The following is a 20,384-nucleotide window of genomic DNA, read 5'->3' on the forward strand; positions in this document are numbered from 1 at the left end:
GCGACGTTAAATTCGCAGCTCGTTGGTGCAAAAGATGAGGGCGAGTACCTGGATATATAACCCGGTGTCTAAATCAAGCTCGTCGAGTTATCTATTCGTAAGTTGCAGGGTGCGGACTTGAGGAGTACAGCCTGAGGAGATAGCGGTATAGGTGTGTACACACCTAGCACACATCGGTATGAGGGGCGGAGGTCTCTGCGTAAGGCGGTAAGCGCCTTAGGGTTATAAATTAGAATCAACAATTAGACTTGGGCGCCATCAAAGGCTTCGGAATCGTTCTTATGGCGAGGTGAACTTTTAAGACCCAACTAGCGAACGGCGTTATATACCGACGTACACTCCTACTAAATATGAGGGGGACGCCGCCGCGCCTTCGCCTTCGGGACAAGAATTACGCGCGAACAAACGAACTCGATAACTAAAATGAAGACGTACGCAACAAGCGTCGTTTCACATCTCCGCGCACGCAACTCTCCTTCACGGTGAATTCTTTTTTCCTCCTCCTTTTCTTTTTTCTTTCTCTCTCTCTCTCTCATACGCGCGTATACCCCGGTGTTGAAATATTCACGCCTCAGACCTCATCCGCGGGTATTATTCATATTTAATAAGTATCAAGTTCCGAAAACAATTCGGCTTGAGGCATAGCGCGCCGCTTCATCTGTCGTACGGTAGGAATAATTTTCGTATCGGTAGAACCGCGGCGTACGCGCCATGATAAAGGTGAAACGCGCGGATGCGATAAAAATGAATTCGTACGCTATCTGCGGGGCGCGTTAAATTCGTCAAAGTGTAAGCGACGCTCGCGTGCCCGCGTTCCACTTTCGACAAGTCCCGTAAAGCATGAATATACATATACGCATACACGAATAGGTGTACTTATACACGTACGTAGATTACCCATTCCCGTGGAAATATTGTATATTTGCTCGCAATCAGTCCGCATGTCGGTTTCATATCGATATGATTATTATTTGTTATTATTATAACGTCAAGTCCAAAGCACGCCATTCGATAAGCCGGTATAATTCCTCTAAGCCGGATCCCACATCGTCCGCGAGAAAACTGAAGTCTGCAGCACTTATATGTTCGTTTGGCTTCGCCCAACGAAAGCTCTTTTCGCTTTTTCTCCCTCTCTCTCTCTCTCTCTCCTCCCATTTTTTGCCCCCCGCCTCATTATTATTCGGTTAACATTCTATCACAATCGGAGCGATGTGTGCAGAGGTATGTATGTACGTAGAGCCGCGGCAGATACGGAGGGCTATGTGTAGGTTTTACGTGAAAACGTGTGTGTATACATGGTAGATTGCGAAACAACCGTAAGGGGTTGTTATTAACGCTGCACGAAATGTATCCAACAACGATGTACCATTAGAATCGGTGAACGAAAATTCCCTCACCGGAAACAGCTTTACCAAGTTCTCAACAGCCCGTTAGAAAATCGTTCATGCATATATACACGCGGTAATTCGAATCGAGCGAACGTAGAGAAGAGAAACAACGAGAATTCAAAGGGCTCGGCGAAAACCCCCAACCGGGTGTTATTCGCCGACGTACAAGTAAGACTGCACGGCGCAACATCATTTGAATTTGATAACGAAGAGATCCAGTTTCGGGTCAGTTTGTGGAGGAACGCGGTCGCGCCGGTAGGTGTGACGGATATTAGCCGGAGGTGGAGAGAATAGAATTCAGCAATTTGTTGGCGATAACGTTGGCGTATTCAGCGCAGCTACCTTATACGGAGACAACGTGTCGGGGTGGCGAAGATACGCCGCCGGTCGAACAACTATAACACGTGGGTAGGTATATCTGGAGCACGGGAACGGATCGCGTTAATTAATTAGGTTCCGGTAATTGCCGGTAATTGCAACAACAGTGCTTCACTGACCACCGTATCTCGGAGCTCTGCCCTTCGCAGTGGATATTGAGCTGTCCTCCCCCCAATCACCCGGTACATAGAGACATACACACGACCGTGTATCCTGCATATATGTACGCTTACATGGCTCGGCACATTTGCACTTCACCGTTGCATATACAGCTACACGGATCTACCGACCACTCATAAACACCCTCGCGAGATAAATACGAATACGTGTAATTTCCGATCGAAACGTGTCTCCTACGGTTGCGTAAACCGAATACGTAATAAAACGTCGACGATATCGATCGGATTCAACGCGATTACGAGACGCGTGTCTAGGCTAAAAAAAATTTATAACGTATCGTTCGATGAGCTTTATTTTTTAGCTTATCGGGAATTACACGCCACAAGTTCGTCGCGGGTCGGAGGTAAAATATTCTCGAAAAAAGTGGTATGTTCAGGTCAACGCGGCTTTTTTTTTTTTTACAGAAATTTGACCCGCCAGGCGTGTTTATAATTACGCGAATCGCCGGTGGCGAATAATTAGAGGCGATACCGTACCGAAACCTGTACGTACAGATGTTTTTCGGACGGGGAAAAACGTCATAGCTGTACCGATAATTCCGCGCTATGGAGAAAATTGCATCGTGGCTCACGAGTGTATTTAGCGGCAGTGGCAGCGCAGTCGGTGGCTGGGAAGACAAACATGCGCAGCTGTGTAATAAAGGAGCCTACGATCTCTACGTTAATCCCGATTGCACGCGTGATTAGAGACTTGATTGGCCGATTTCTTGCCTGTTCCAGATTCGATCTCGCCTTCGGTAATACAAGGATAGAGATTTACTTTCTCATCTATATCCAATATACCGTCGAGCGGAGGGTACGGTACAAAGAGACACGATTCATCAACCGGTTAATCAGCTGACTGTATCAATCTGGTCGCGATGCGGAGTACGTTGTAATAGCGGTGTTAGAATTTACGTCTGTTCACCGCGAGGAGGAATCGAATAATCGATAGAAAGTGAGAAATCGAAATGGGAAAAAATGAAGCACACTCCACCGTACCGTGGAATATAGTTACGAATACGGATCGAATTCTTCGTTCGTATTGTTGGCTTTTGAATTTCGTTTGATTTTATTTTCGACACGATTCGGGGGAGGTAGGATGCAGTTGAAACGAAACGGGCGCCAACTGGAATGCGGGGACACCGACCGCGACTAATTGGACGGCAGGCGTACGTCCAGCTTCTTCTATCCAGCTCCGCGTAGTTTTCGATACAATATTCCTCTATTTCATTTTTTTTTTTTTTTTTAAAACGACCGCAGTTTCATATGGCGATTTTCGTATTCAGCTCGAAGTGACGAATTATCCCGGATACACCGTATCGCTCCGGACCCCACTTCTCCGGACCGATACGATATAGTTACAAAGTGAAAAGATTTCAAAACTCCGAAGACTGAGAGATTCGTCTTCAGACTTCGGCCCATTCGACACACCGTATAAGGCGTCTCGAGATTAATTAAGATGATACAGTACTTCCGGTATTTATGGGGGATCGTAATAAGACTCGATCCTCCGTTCACCGTAGCTAGATGTACGTACATATACGATACGAGGCGCATGGATCATTTATAACTACTTACTCACGCTGAAATTTTTCCATCAGCCAACTAAATTTTCCGTCGAAAGCGACGAAAGGCGACTTACCTGAAACAGAGAATGAGAAGAAAATAATGAAAAATCGTTCGATTCCAAAAAATTGAATGCACGGAAAAAATGCACAGTTCACTCGATTACTTTTATTTACCTTTTCCTCTAATAGTCGGTACGCGGGTAAATATGAAAAGTGCCGACAAAGGGAGGGATTAGGATTTGATTCCGAAAACGTTCTCGAAGTATGGGGAAAAGAATGTATTTATCTGTTCGGAGGTAAGCGGGAGCAACGTTTATGGGGGCGGTCCCGTGTCGCGGTTAGTCGTAGGACGACGCGAGGACTGTGTACAGGTATGTATGTATACGAGGTCCAATTTTATGGGTCTCTCAGATCTCCGGGTCGAGTATTTTGTTTAAATAGGATCAGACACGGTGCTCGGAGAAAAGCGGTGGATTTTATTATTCCGTGTTAAAAAGTACCGCGTCGTCGTTCAGGGGGAAATAAAAATTGAAGATGAAGAAATTCTTGGGTTCGACAGACCGCTGGCTCTCCTACGTTGTATCGTGCGGTGCGTTCCGATTGGGATTTCTATGCACGCCGTAGGAACGACCGGATGAGAGAGCCGTTTAAACAGCGAATTTCAATCCTTCTTTTCAAAGTTCTTCGACTACCGCACGGAGTGGGATAGGATATAATTCGGACGTGCCCCGTATCGACCGGTTACAAACAAACTCTTTTCGTACGAACATAATTTCGAAGAAGTTTTCAAAGCCTTGAATACAGCCGAAAACCCACCCCATCGACGTACCGATAGTCTGGGATAATATTTATTCTACCGTCATAGCGAAAGTTACTGCGGAATCCCAACAAAACTTTTGTGCTTCAATAAAGCACGATCTTTTCCATTCCACGAGCTTCTTCGCACGTACACATAGGTACATATACCTACCTATACGAGGTACCTACAACTACTCGTAAGAATGACTTAATATCCCCGCCGAAGAAAGCGCAGCAATCAAATATGGTAATCGGCGTACAACCGATATAACGAAGAAGAGTCCGTCGTGTATCTCGACGGCGTTGAAGTCCACTCGATCGGGCATTAGCGAGTCGTCGAAGAAAATTGATAATAATTGTCCGGTGTCGATGTCGCGCGACAATAATCCCGGTACCCGGGCGACCATGGCTCACCGGTCCCGGACTAAGAAAACCGTTGTAAATTATCATCCCGTTCTCTCAGGGCGTACGTGGATCGCGTGGGAGATACCTGCATGGGCGTGTACGGCTGTCTCTTACGGCTTAACCGCGTGGCATGTCCGTTGTGTCGGACGGCAACAATGCGATGGGAGCCCGTGCACGCGGGGTTTTATAATAAGTTTTAAGCAATTACCGTGCCATTGTACTCCGCACTCCGACCGAGGTCCGCTGTTGGTAGTCGGTGCGGTCGAGTGATTGATTGAGACGGGGCTATTAATTACCCGAGATTGGTTACAGCTAATGAACGCTATCGCTAAGATCATCCAAAAGGGACGCACCTCGGCTAGGATGTGCGCATCGTCCCACAACGTAAAACCTACGGGATGGAATTCACGTCTGACTTTGCAGGATCGCGACTTTGCGCCTTTGGGTTCGGTGACCTCGGGAAATCATCGGTGTTACGCAATAAGGCCAATTATTGGGATCGGCGATCGGGTTCGTCGACATCTGGCCAAAGGTGCGAAGTATGTCAACGTTATCGTTTACCCCGGTTAACGGACAAATTGGCGACTCCGAGTCATGTTTTAATGTGGATAATCCTCTTGTTACGCTACGAGAGGAATGGAATCGCTGGGTGAGTAATTGGTAAGAGGATCCCTTTTCAACGACATCGCGACGGTGGCCATCGGCGCGGCTCTCCAGCGCACGTGTCTTAATTTCCTTCGGTTTTATCACCGGGTTTAATACCGAAGTATAGCGTACAACGGTTCTCTCGTGATGTTCCATCTACGTACCTCGACATCGAGATCGCCGTAGTCAGCTAAAGCGGTCTAACCGTTAACTGATTAAATGTACATATTCATTCGTCCGGACTAATTGTAAGTTGAACTCGAGAATGGAGAGCCCCGGAAGCTCCTTAGCCAGCAGGTTTGAAGGACATTTAGCCGATGAGTTTATGAACGCCTGTGCATTCCGTCTTTGGCGGACAAGCTTCCTCCCGCACTTCGCCCCGAGAAGCTTTGACTGCTACCCCTTCCTTTTACGAGCAATAAAACAGAGACCGTTCCGCGGTTGAACGAGAGCGATGCATCGGGGGTTTCGGAGATTCTGTTTTACGGAAACTAATTCCGGTAACCCGATAGCCTTACGGTGGTTTTTTCATTCTTTCTTTTTCTTTCTTTTTTTTCTTGTAGATAAGAGAAGGAGGAGATCCCGGTAAGATGAAAATGTGCCACACACGCTATGTAAAAAGATACGATGAGAATTGAGAGATTTCTCGTCCGCGTATAAAGCGTTTATTTAAATACGCATCGGGTTCGGTGTTTTCGGTTTTTATTTTAGGACCTCGGAGGTCGCGGTATGTGCGGTCGAGTCCGTCAGATTTTTCGTTGTAATTTTTCGTTGTACGGCTTCTCGGCTTTCCCGCGAGTCCTCTTAACCCTTAACCCTCCATAAATTAAATCCGGAAGAAAATGATCCGGTTCGGTCGTCGCGGCGGCGGACGACGTTGATAATCCGAAAGGCTGCAGACCGGCGTTTGTTCCGTTTCGAACAACGTTTGTTACAATTAGGAATCGTCGATCGATCAGGTTTTGTTCGAACCTAGATAGCGGAGGGCTCTCCTCCTCTCGTTCTTTCTTTACCGATTCGGAGTGACAAAAGTGTCCCCCGAAATTGATCTTCTCATTTTATCACGAGACCGGTCCGATCTCTTTCACCCTGACACCCTCTTTCGTCGAGGAGAGATGAGGCGAAGCAGCGTAACGCGACGATCCTACTCTTGGTTACCATTTTACTCTAACAAGACGAGAGATAAGAGGGATCCGAAATCCGAATGGATGGATGGCGTAAGCACCTCCGCTGGACGCTCGCCTCCAGATGAAACGATAAAGATGTCAAGTCGCCAGCGAACAACGGATAACCGAGTGGGTCGATCCCAAAAACGTGAAAACTACCCCAGAAGCTTCTCGACCGTGACCGTCGTACGTCGAGAGGCCGGAGAACGGCTTTCGAGTCGCGGCTCGAGCACAACCAGAAATAAGAGTCATCCCGTCGGGATGAGATTTGAGTAGGTACCTTTTTTTCGCGAAAAAACCTATCCGAAAATTTGTACACGAGAGCAACGTTTGTCCGTACGTAACTCCGTACCCGGGAACAGGTTTCAATTTACCTCTACCGAGGACCGAAGAGATATGTACCGTAAGTCGCTCGTCGTCTCGTCCGATTTCTTTCGTCTCATTTTATTTCACTACGAAATCAAGAAATCAAGAGCAGACTCTACGTTCAAGGCGACGTGTTACGTTCCACGTGAAGTTGGAGAGAATTTCCTTTTTATTTCAAGTTTTAAATTCCGGACACCGTGCTACAGAAAGAGAACTTATGCAACGCTCCGGGACCCGTGGGCCGAAGATACGACACGCGTCTGATATCCAACTTAGATACGGAGGATGTAACTTACGCAAGTCTCTGGGAAGCTGGATAAATGCGCGGGTTTCAAGTTGAAGCAAAACCACTAAAAAGAACCGTCGAGCTCGGAGCCGCTGGCGCGTTATAAATTCTATTCGCCTCTGTTATTACAGTATCCGCGGATATACGAAATGTATAATATGCTTCCACGGAGTCTATGGTCCGTGGATATAATAGAGACATTATTTTTGGAAAAGCTCCGACTTATTTTATTTAGTTTCATTTATTTCTCGCTTCCTTCCGATCGACGGACGACCCGTTAAAACTCTCTTCCCCTAATTCTTATCCCCCCAGTCATTCTCCGCGGTCGGATGTACTTTGCAAAGATATTTTTAATTCACGATTCGATCTGTCCGAGATGAACGAATGAGTTTCAGGTTACGAGTCGGATGGAGGAAAAAAGATATGAATTTAAAACGGGACGATAAGAATCGCGTGTATATCACGAGAAAATTAGAAGAGCCGTCTCCTTCGGGACGATCAGTCACCGAATGTGTCAAGCGTGAGAATAATCCTGACAGTTTTCCACTCCTTAATACGACCGAATATCTCAGCGCATTCGAGATTCGGAGTATCAAGAATGCGTTGAGGTGGAATATTTAAATTCTCGAATGCCGAGTTTGATTTTCTTTCCAAATCTTTACAAACGAGATTCTATAAATAATTGGTTTGCCGACGATACGATGTGTATCAGAGAGTATACCGACGATACGAGTTCGCGTGAAATCGTAAACGCGAAGTGAATTCGAACAAATACTGGAAAAATGTTTTTCGCAGAAAAATTATTTTCTCTCCTTCTGCCGAGCAGATTTACCTACCGACTATTTCCCTTTGAGAAATTCGATATCCCGTAATACGCGCACACGTAACTTCTCAGCGGAATCGCTTTTACATACGAAGAGATGGGTACATATAATATAATATCTACTCGTAGGTAAATATCGGTTATTGACGTTGTTCATCAGTCGCAGATGATTACTCGAATTTCGTTAGAAATCAATCGAGTAAAAATGCCTTTCAGAAATTTTTCGCAATTTTCCGCTATCGCAGAGATCATATTTTTTTGATTTTCAACCGATGCGCTGAACTACCAAAGCCGAACTTTTTAGCGAAAAATATGAAACAAAGAACGGCAGAAATAACCTGGAATTATTGATGCGTGGCTAATAATGGTCCGTTGATTTGGACACATGTGCAGCGCAGCGCGGCACTATGGTTGAAATTTCCCCGGGAAAATACATCGCGATATTTGGTAGGATTGATCGACACGTTTCACCTGGATTTTCACGGATTTTCAAGATTCAAAAGGAAATTGTCAGACGGTAGGCACCTGTACACGTACCGCGATACACGTGTGTACGGCGTATAGGCAACATGATGGTGTATTGGCAGAGACAGATGAGGCGAATATTTACGCTCTGAATCGAACCAATTGCCGATGTTTTGTTCGTAGTTGTGATCGAAAAATACGCGAGGTAAACAACTGATGAAGACTACCCCGCGGAGGATGCGGAGGCAGAATTGTTCAGTGTGCAGAGAAATTACTTTATTGATGATGGGGGAGATTGAAAATGGAAAATTGAAAACGGACCGCGCAACCCCGACGGACGGAAAATATAGGTCGAGTATCGACTATCCGCGTAATCTCCAATTTTCAATCACCGTCATCTCGGAGATATTCGATTTAGTCGATACTCCGATTGAAACGAACGTGACCACCTGGTAAATGGGTATACCCCTGCTATACCCTCCGCCTCGATTCGTACGCCGATGGATTCGCGTCGATGTATGTACAAGTTTCATTTGACGCTCTGCGAATTATCACCCGATTATCTCCGAAGAAACATCAGGAGAGCCGGAGAGAACAGAGATCGAGGTACAACGAACGAACGAATTTTTCTCACTTTTTAGATTCGCTAGAAATTTTCATCTCCACAATCGTACGTACGGCTTTATCCGCTGGTTCGATTTCAGAGTCGGTATACCTATACGTCGAAGCGCATCAGACTCCGGTGAAGAGGTTTTTAAAATGAGAAATACGATTTTTACCGACGGTCCAATCTCGATGACCTTATAGAGTCAACGGGCTTACAGATTACCCGGCAAATCCAGCGGCGCAGAAAGATCACGAGTTTCTCACGTGAGGCGAGGGGAGGAGGAGAGCCGAAAAAACGGACGTCTGAGAGACGTTACATATTTATTTTAGCTCTCGATCTCCCCATTCCTCATTATTGTTGTATCCTTTTTACCCGTGGCTGCAGGCGTCACCGAAATATCACCAAAAGTTCCTTTGTTCGTACTGCTAACGAGGTCCCGATTGGGCGGGGTGGTGGTTCCGTGGCTGTACACTACCGGTGTGTCCTCACGGTGAACGTGAACATTCCCCGAGCATCCCTTGATGGTATCAACGAGCGAGGCCTTGCGGTCGCGTTTCACCGGCATGCAAGGGCTACAAGGACGACCAACGAGTATCGGTAAGGAACGATGTGGACAGGAGAGCGGCAGCACGCCATTCAAATTCTAAGCCTCGTTATGCGGTCCTGCAGGGCCGTCCGCTCGACCGTTCCACCATACCGAGCACTCAGGAATTTCGGGTTTTAAGACTTTAAGACCTTTTGCCGTGCATCCACTGCGTATAAAGGACGAGTTGACGGTCACCGAAAGATTCCTCAGGGTATTAGAATTTTTCTTTTGGGTCATCAAGACGTACCGGATTGTAATTACTAAGCCGAGGCGGAGTGAAGAAAAAAATCAAGTCCGATTCTTCCTTTTCACATTCGTTTTTATCCTTTGGCTCGAGGTTGGGGAGGAGAAAAAAAAAAAAAAAAAACTGAAAGAAAAAGTTAAATTGCCCGTTTGGTTGTGATGGCAACTTTGCACCGGCCTAATGATACGTTGTGCAGGGTCAAAATCAATTTCGAGAAGAAAACTAAAATTGAAAACGCGCTCGTGTAACTACATCTTCTCACGGTTCGCTTAGGGCGAGAAGAAACAAGAAACGACGACGCGAAGGAGAAAAGCAATCGTCGATTTTGTCGCTGCTAATACCGACTATCTTAGTGGAACAAACCTCGAGAACTGCACTCGCTGCACGACTCGAAGAGCGCTTGTAAAAAGAGACGGGCCAAAAGAATACGGGGATCCCGTCGCCCTCCGACTCGTTAAAAATGGGGCATTCGCCCCTCTTTGTTTTCTTAGGGAGAAGCAATTTAAGGCAATTTAAGCGTTCCGAAGAATGATTGTGATTACGCGCCCTACGACTAATGATGATGGTCCGCTCTCGTGCGACCAGCGTGTCTGTCCATCCATCCATCCATCCATCCATCCATCCGTCTATCCGTCCATCCTTTCATCCGTTTCATACCTACCCTGCTATCCATCCGTTCGTAAGTTCGTTTGTCCATCTATCCTCGGCAGGAGGGCCCAAAGCGGCTTTTACATCGCCTAGGTATATTTTGTATAAAAATTCCACATGTGCCCCGGCGTGCAGACGATGTGTGTATAATTTGATCACCGTAATTGTTTTCATTCCAAGTTTTACCGACCTGAATTCATGGCAACTGTGAAGTTTGCTTTCCGTTTCGTCTCTCTTTGTCTTGTTTGTATTTCATGTACCGAATTTCAAAAGAAAAGTTGAAACTCCGGTGGGAAAAATTAACGATCGGAAATCTTAAAATTCTTTTGGATGATGCATGGACTGCTTGATATTTTCTGACAAGCTATGGACAGAGATTGAAATTGGAAAAGATCTGCATTGTATAGCAGCCGGTAGTGTTTAGTCCTCGCGGCGTACAGTATCCGGATAATTAACGATGTCTAATAACAATATCTTAGGGTTAATTACCGAAGCGGAGATCGCGGAGAAAGGACATCTTACGCTCGGCGTGTGGTTGGATCCGAACAGAATTTTAATTAAGGGAATTAGGGGGCTTGTTATGGCTCTTAAATATTCTGTAAATAGAAAACAAAAAGCGGAACCAAAAAAAAAAAAAAATAAGAACAAAAATAAAAAATAAAATCGAATAACGCGGAGTACCCACATACCTACTCAGTTTTAGTTACAAGACACTAATTATATTTATAGTCGTTTAAATCAGAGGTTCTGAATAGCACCTGGCCCATTCCATAGTGAAAGCCTCTGCATTCAACGGACATACACAGCACGAGGTTCCATTCTCTCATACTACAAATATATAAACTTGACTACAAACGACGACGGTAATACATCCCGGGTAATATCAACCTTCATTCGATTCACTACACTATTCAATAAACCACCCGAACCCCCGGCCGCACTGCCATTTTATAATATTAAACGCAAACTTCCTACGCCGCATAGGTATACCCGGGTACATACCTACAGGTAAAGAGCGCGTACATAAAAGCTAAAGCTTTCGCCTCAGGACTTGCACCGATACACGAATTTTAATGGAAATATATACACAGGCAAACGACTATTTCGGCATTACAATAACCATTCATACCTATAATATCCGAAAACATATACATTAGATGTATATGTATATACATTATATATTCTAGCTACCCGCTATTTTTGCACATACACGTAGAGGCGTGTGTGTGTTCTGTGCAGAAATGAACTTGCGGTTGCACACGTAGATTCGGGAGCACGTAGAGAACGAACAAATATTTACGGACATCGGGGTTTTCCTCGGGTCTATTTCAAACGAGACACAATTAGCCGATCATTGAGAATCATGCATAAGTTAGCCGCGATGGATTTCCGCGGTCTGTCGCCCCTGCGGGGGCTTACGCACATTCGCTTGTTCACGGACATCGAAATCAGCGAGACTTTGATAGTTTTCGGATCACGTTCATACCGACGCTCTTGATCGTCCCACTCCTTCGACAAACTCTGGGTGGTACGAACACTCCACTTCGGTTACCCGGCTGATGGAATTTCGCGGAATATCGGGGTCGCTCCGAAGCTTTCCACGGTTCGATTCGGCAACTGTATACACCCCATAACTGGATGGAAAAGCTTCGGAACCCGGAGCGGTGCGTCCGACCAAATATTTGTCTATTAAATTTCAAAATATATATACACGTAACATTCACGGGTGTGTGTGTGCAATATTTATTCCAACGTTGCACGTTGATTGTATCCTACCGGCGGAATACATTAGCCGTTCTCCGCAGAGGAACGTGTCCGAACTGCGGGGCGGGTGCGATGTGCGGCGAAAATTTTGCGCAGCGGGGCGACAAAACTATCCAAAATAGTCGCGTGCGGTCCTACGTGTAACTACCGAAGGTTAACGTCGCGCAGATTTCGGGTGGCTTATACACGTTTGGATTAAACGGTGTTTGCTCGTGCTTTTTGTGCGGCCTCGTAATTCGCGATTTACCGTAGTAGCATCGGGCGTTTGTTGAAATGGAAATCTAGCGAAGTGCAGGGGCCACTGCGGGACGGAAGTGTTCGTACGTTACACTAGGTGAAGCAGTGTGCGATTATATCGTAGCTGCAAGTGGGGAAACACAGTTAAGCTATGTGAAAATCCTCGTAACAGGATTCGGGGTCGGAGCATTATGCCCACTGTCAACGAAGTTTGAAATTCCAGAGAGCGTTTCAGGGGCTTCCCTGGACGATCATATTTCAAAAATTAAACGAACGTACGGAACGGTAGGTCACGTTCCTGGAAATATACACTTACCAGACGTTTGAAGACGACGCTGGAAAAGACAAATGAATATTTCCCATTCTGAAGAGTGCGGCGCATCGGGACGGCAACGGCCGGCCGCGAACGTTCGCGTATAAATATTCATAAATGTTCACCACCTGCGGTACACTTGGAACCTCGACGGCGTAAAGAACGCGCTTACCGCGAGCGTATTTCCGATGTAGCTCACCCGAAGACAGACAGACAGACAGACTCGACTCTTCTACGAATGAGGCGAACTGTACGCGTAGTGTACGGTTACTTCGTTAATTAGATTAAACAACAACTGGAGCACGCTAAGCACATTGTGGGCACAATGCAAGGGATCGGAGGGGGGTAAGCTTCTGTTTAGCGTCGGCCCACGCCGACGTGGATGCCGCACCGTCGTTCGCTGAGGTCGAGTTCCAATAACACTGTTAGCTTTATAGTTTGACTTGGCGCGAAATATATTCACTCACCGGGCGCTAACAAGCTCTACTAAATTCTCTGTTTATACTGCCGAATGTAGGCGCCTATAAATTCAAGCGTGTAGTTTGAAAGGGGGCCGAAAAACACAGGCGTTACAAGGGTTGAAGTATTTGAACTTTTTCAGAATTCCAGTCACGTACGGTATTTTCCAGTGATTCTTTAACCAAACCGAAAACCAGGGAATTCCGAAGAAATCGTCCCGAGGAACATGAAATCTTTGGTTTTACCGTTCTTGCAGTTTTTCTCCAGGTCCGGGGAAAAAATGATTCGAGGACCCCGCGGCGCGCACGATTGTTTCCTCGATTTTTTCGCTTCTCTCCGATTCTCGGTTCGAGGAGCGTCGAAGTACCGCGAGAAATAAATTCTAACGAGATTATTATTTTCAGCCTCGGTGTCCGTTTTGCGCCCCCTTTTTATCCACGTGGCGGGGTGACGATGTGTCCGATTGCGCGATGTTAACGAGAGAGGTGGAGAAGCACCGATCAATTTTATACGGAGTCGTCGGAATGCAATAAGTCTGTACGGACGGTTTGGGAATAGCTCACTCGAACTCCATAGGAGCAGCGGGCGATATGAAGAGCTTCGAAAATTTATTTTTACGTTTTCAGCGGTTGCGTTTAATTTCGGAGCTGTCACGCGTTAACTAGATTTCTCTAGCCTGCCCTTCGTTGCTTCTTATTGACCCATAGAGTTACACCGTAACGTAGTAGTATGTACATAGTTATCCTTGGTGCCAAGGGGTCACGCGGACGGGATTAGAACAGGACCAAATATGGTTAATCTCTCTTCACGTTTTCATCAGCGGCCACTATAAAATATACAACGCGATGCGGTATAAGGAACGAAGTCTTCGTCAGCTCACCGAGAAATACGCTTCGTCCCGTTGAATCTTCACGAACGTTCTACGAAGAGAGCCTGATACGGCAGAAAGTCCGCGGCGAAGATTGGTGCTCGACCTTCGGGACCAAAATTTGATTAGCTGACAATGAACGGACGCGATCGCGTCGTCACGATTTGTCAGTCGCAGGACCGTCGCCCCTGATTGTGTGTATAGAAAAAAAAAAAACAAGAAGATGGAACACGCATTTTTTTCGTCTACAAAAACATGACGATGTACATCTCGAAATTTCAATCTATTGGGACATTTTTTTTTTTTTTTTATTATTCGTAAAGGTGATCCGGCGAAAAGCATTATGAGGATACCGCCGGCTTCCGCCGTGTGTTAATAAATTACGGGGAGGACCCTTCCTCTTATTCCAATTTTTTGTGTCCGGTAACTCGCCTGCGTAGCAGAGCGTGGGGAGTTGGATTCTGAAGGGCTTGCAAGTTTGAGGGAACGACTTGACCACCGACCATTGTTGGCAACTTCACGTCGCTCCTCCGTCGCGCAGCAGAAGAATGAGGGTCGGTATTTTCGGATCACAGCAAACCTGATTATAGATCGCTCCGCACACTCCATCACCGTCATCAATAAACGAATTTTACGAGAAAAAACCTACAAAGCCGCGCGCCTGACGTCGTACCCACCCTCGCACGGTCCGTCGGACCCGGGAGGTCCGGCGAAATGAAGAGAGAACGAATAAAGAACTACGTGAGATTAAAACGAGCGACGAATAACGAGAAAAAAAATTACGACCGCCGATAGAGTTATGAACCGGACGTCGTACCGTCTGATTTACGATCATCTAATTCTCAAAGACGAGCGATGAACGGTCAGAAATTTTTCTCAGATGCACATCGGGGCGATCTATATTTCGCGGTGATAAAAAATGGACTTTCAGGAGTTGAATTTCATTTCCCCGCAATAAGGATCATCGAAAAGTGTATCGTCCGGATCGATGGATGAACAAACGCTATACATATTCATTGTATTACGAATTAAAATACGTACGTATACGACGTATATATATATATGTATATATATGTATACATTATATGTTTGAATATGCAAATTTATGCGTGTAGCAGATGCGATAATCGAACAAAACGGACGGGACAGTCGGATGAACGGATGAACGGATGAACGAGGAACGTACGCTGAGCGTCATACGGCGTGACATCCTGACTTGACCATTGTACGCCTTTACGTATTGTACATACAGATCCACGTTCAAGTATGCATGCATTCGTCCGTGTGGTGTATATATATATACCTATACGTATCTATGCGCGTAGCATTGTTTGTCATTGTTGCCATTGTAATCACTCGCGAGGTACACGGTCCCACAAAGCTGTAGTTCCTCTCCGTCTTTATCTCTTTCGGTCCTTCCCCCGTTGCTTGTACGATGCCAGACCTCGTGGACTCGGTCATACGTTTCCCGAATCCGACCTCCGACCCAATATTCAGCAGACACGAACCGAGAGGATGCAAAATTATGAACCGGACTCATCCGTGGAGAGTTAATCAGAAGCGGCATCCTGCCGCGCTGCACGGAGTAATGAGAAACCGTTTAACGTAAGATCGGAGAAAAAAAAGGGTAGTTCTATTAGCGCTTTTTTGAGAGGACTATTATAATTAACGAAGTGCATGGGAGGTAAAAAGAAGACTCGGGGTATTTAATTCGCGCCATTTTCTCAGAGCGACTATCACATAATTGCCATTTACGAGCATACGCTGTACGTAGCCATAAAAATATAATTGGCTTTAAAGAAATTGTAATTAAATGAAACGGTTAGCCATGGAATGCAAGTAAAAATTTCATTAGTGCGATTGCGCGCTGCGTGTCATTGAATTACGGTAAAATCCGAGCTAATAAAATACTAGACTCATTTAAAACGGCGTCGGAACCTGAATTCGATGAAATAATCTCGTGCCGGAGTTTCAGCGAAGAATGTGGGAGTTTGCTTTCGAAGCGATGTTCAAAAATACCATCCGACAATGAGTCCCATAAATCGAGCACTTCTTTGAAGCCGGTCCACGACGCCACGTAACCTTTTCCTTCCTTCTCCCCCCCCCCCCCCCCCCCCCTCGCCCCCCCGGTACCGGTTTCACGAGGATCGGTAATTTCATATCTCCGAGCTGATCATCGTCGGAGGCAGAAGCCAACGAACGAATAACAAACGAACGGGTGGCTGGTTAGGTGGGAAGGGTGAACCGTCGGGATGGAATAGTCGATGATGGGTTCTCATGTTGGACCAAAGAGTTAGCGGTGCGCGCACGAGTGGATCCTCTATATAGAGCATAGGTCGACTACGAGGATGTAGGGCTGCTGCTGCAACGTTGCACTCGAACCAGAGGGGCTCCATCGGGCCTAGTGAGCTTGTTTGTATGCAGATGAACCCACCCCGTCCCGTCCCACCCGCCGTCTATATCTCTTTCTCGTTCTCGCTTCAGACAACCCGCAGCAGCCGTTCACTCCTTCGGTCTCTCCTTATTCCCTCCAGGCGTTGTTCCAGAACACGTGCGGTGGGTTCTGTGTTTGGATTTAGCATTCCCAACATGCAATCTAATAAGTGGGAAACAAACTTCCGATACGCGAGTCTCGGGGAAGAGAAAAATAAAGAGAGCAGGCGAAAGAGAGGGCGAGTCGATATCCTCGTTGCGCCACCGTCGCGTCGTCTCGCGGATCCGCGAGATTTTCGCAACCACTTCGGAATACCCATCGTGGAACGGAGACGCGGTACGAACCGCGAGTTCCTTAGGTACGTACGTACCTTTTACAAAGTGCATTTACACGCAGGTGAGGCGGGTACAAATAACGTAGTAGGTATGACATCGCGTACGTACGTACGTACATCCGAAAGCTGGAGGCAATTTATTGTAGTCCCCGCAACCCGCGGCCACCGTTGCGAATATCCACCGACATGCACGCGATACGAAATATCCAGAGCTTCGCAAATGCCCGGCGACAATAGCGTTTAATTATTTCCGGTTAATGACGTCACGGCTGATCGATCGCCGCTTTGCAGTATAATTCTGGTTTTGTAACTGATTATCATCGCGGAATTCGCGCCCATTAATGTAGCCATAGGTCGTGCATATGCCGTACTCATGTCCGTTGTACACACGTTACAAGTTTAACGAGTCGCATCGATTCGTTGAAAATCTTGTTACGCACTCGGTCTGTACTTGGTTTTTTTATTTTTATCCATTAACAGGTTTACGCGTATAACAAACTGATCGAGTTATAATCGATTTATTACTCTGGACAGTGAAAAATCGAAGATTTCTCGCCGGAATTATTTCGTAACTCAATCTACTCGACGGATTCTTGTTTCTCGAGTGAAAATACGTGAGAAACGTGTCGTACGATCGATTTAAAAAAATGTTGAATTTTGGAAAATTTTCGATTTTGGGTGAAAAAAAAAATCATTTTTTTAATTGAAGTTAATATGCTTTTCTTACGTATTTTGACCTCGGGAATCCGAATCTGGAAGAAAAATTGATCTATCTCTAAAATTGACAGAGTTATCGTCAATTTTCAGCTTTTTGGGGTCAAAAATGAAAAATTGATTTTTTAGTCTATCCCAATGTAATTTGAGCTCAGGAATCCGAATCCGAAAGAAAAAATAATCTATCTGGAAAAATGACCGAGTTATCCCCATTTTTTCGCGATTTTTGGCATAAATTTGAGAATATCTCGAAGGGAAAAACTCGTAGCTCAATTTGGACAACGGATTCGTGTTCCTGAGGTCAAAATACATAAGAAAAGTGCCATACGATCGATTTTAAAAAATAAAAATTTTTGGTCAAAATTTGAGATTTTTCCAAGGGGTACCCCTTACGATTTTTTCAAATTTTGGCCGAAAATTTTTATTTTTTAAAATCGATCGTATGGCACTTTTCTAACGTATTTTGACCCCAGGAACACGAATCCGTTGAGTAAATTGAGCTACGATTTTTTTCCTTCGAGATATCCTCAAATTTATGCCAAAAATTGCGTCATACAATCGATTTTTAAAATACTTCATATTTTGCCCAAAAGTAAACATTTTTTTTTTGGATTTATAAGCTATTCCTACGTTTTCTGATCTCAGGAATCCGAATCCCGGAGTTAAATTTACCTATCTCCGAAATTGATCTAGTTATTGCCGATTTATCGTTCTGACAACGAAATGGGAAAAATTAAGGATACCTCGATGGCATTCATTTATTCATATTATAAACTCTGTTAAATTAAGACACGGCACGTCTCTGCTGTCAAATAATTTCGATTCACGAATGGTAACTTCGGAGCAAATGCAATTATGTATTGTAATATACGAACTCAGACAGATATGGTGCAATGCACGTAGAAGGCATATGTACGATACGCGCAATAGAATAGTATGGTATGAATTGTATAATAGGTAATTCGCATATATATATGTATAAATACACTCGTACCCACTCACCTGCAGTGCTCTGTAGGTGTTGCATAACTTAACAGGAGGTACCCTGAACATCTAATGTTGGATCGGTGAGATGGGCATCCTGCGGGGATGGGTCTAGGACAGCACAGGGTGATGAGGAGTATAGATCTGTTGGGGTGAAAGCAACCTGATATCGCTAATGGGACAGAATATATTACAGTAGGATCGCGCAGACCTGCCAAGATGGAACGAGTTCAACCGTATTTGAACGAAAAACGAACAACACGAACGATTTGTAGCAACCGATTCGAACGATTGTGAAATGACTAGCGAAGCTTATCTCCATTTTCCTTACCGCGCGGGAAAACTTTACACGATCTACCTAGTTTTCACCATCAGAAGACCCAAAATTTCCGCAAACTCGTAACAACTATTTCTGGAAACACTTGAGACTACCTTGAGATCGTTACGAAGTTTCGGGTCAATCGGTCAAGCCGTCTCATCTAAAATTGGCTGGACGAGTGGGGGATGCCAATTTTGCTGACAATGAGTATGGTATTCGTAGCGAACGGAATTACAACAGAGAGGCGATTGTAATGTATTTATGAATTTCCTCCGTCACTTGTACCTCTTTGTTAACTGAACGTCAGTTAATTTAATTTCCATCTGTTGATAACGAGACGCGTGTTGGGTCTTTTTCGGTCCGCAGCCGACGGGCGTCCGATGTTATCAGATTCTTTGGTTCGCTGAAGTTCCTTTTACCGGACCCTTCGAGCCTGAGAGGAAGCTGGTAGACTCAAAGAGGAAGGGACAATTGACTGGCAGTCAGAAAGCGATAAGTGGTCGGAGGTGAAGGCTGTTCCTTTGGGTGATTCTTATTTCTTTGGTTATTATCCACCGCCATCGGAGATTAACGTATTGAATAACGCCGGTTTCCGTCACAATAGACTCAACGGTTGTCGAGAGTGCGAACGGACGAGTTTTGATCACGACTCAATTCAAATTCATGTATCAATATTTACACACCTGCAACAACCCTATCGATCGTTATCGTTCAAGATTTTATACAAGACTTAAGATTTTATATGTTATTTCAAGATGTTATAATAAAAATAATTGATGGTTGAAATTCATCGTCGCGAGTAAGCCCTGATATTTAAGCACGTTATATCGGTACGTCATCGAACGATGGTAACGATTAAAACTTCTCACCCCCTCCGAGGTGACTATAATCAACCGATATTTCCTAGAAAATGATCGAAGAAACTTCGCCCGCGTAAACAGGTTGTCGGTCATTAAAATCCTGCTCGTTTCACCGCTATCCCGAAGGACGAGGAAACCTCAAAGCGATGGGCGGAGAATTGAACTTTTCGAGCTAACAAGACTTCCGATAATTCTCGGCAATAGCTTATTTTGCGTAGGTGACAAGGGGTAGCTTCGACAACAAATTTCTAACAAGCGTAGCAGTACGAAGAAACGAGAGAAAAAAAAAATTCACGAAGAAAAAATTAGCGACTAACGATGAGGATAAGAAGGTGGAAGGCCGGACTATACGTACACGTATATTTATCCAGTAACGAGAAGTTCCGCCTTCGGAATAGAAAGGAGGGAATAAGTTGAAGTTGTTGTTTTTGCGTACTATCCTGTTCTTATCTTTTATGCATTATCGGTCCGTTTCCGTCGCAACGTCCCCAACTTCCCCCAGTCCCGTTTTGATATCCCTACAGGGTTTCTGGTGCACGTTCCCACCCCCCCTCGTGTATGACT

At 45.3% G+C, this 20,384-nt stretch overlaps 1 protein-coding gene across 3 annotated transcripts in view; it reads right to left on the reverse strand.

The window, feature by feature from the left end:
- Positions 1 to 20,384, reverse strand: part of LOC105686089 (protein slit) — a 215,060-nt gene that overhangs the window by 98,918 nt on the left and 95,758 nt on the right. The window contains exon 1 of one of the 3 annotated variants that reach the window (XM_048660229.1): positions 12,852 to 13,003. The exons of the other annotated variants lie outside the window; for them this stretch is intronic. Coding sequence (XP_048516186.1) covers positions 12,852 to 12,898 — 47 coding nt within the window. The 5' untranslated portion in view covers positions 12,899 to 13,003. Of the gene's footprint in view, positions 1 to 12,851; positions 13,004 to 20,384 lie in introns of those variants that run through there. 3 annotated transcript variants of the gene reach the window in all.

Source organism: Athalia rosae, chromosome 1 (assembly GCF_917208135.1).
Source record: "Athalia rosae chromosome 1, iyAthRosa1.1, whole genome shotgun sequence".
Taxonomy (NCBI): Eukaryota; Metazoa; Arthropoda; class Insecta; order Hymenoptera; family Athaliidae; genus Athalia; species Athalia rosae.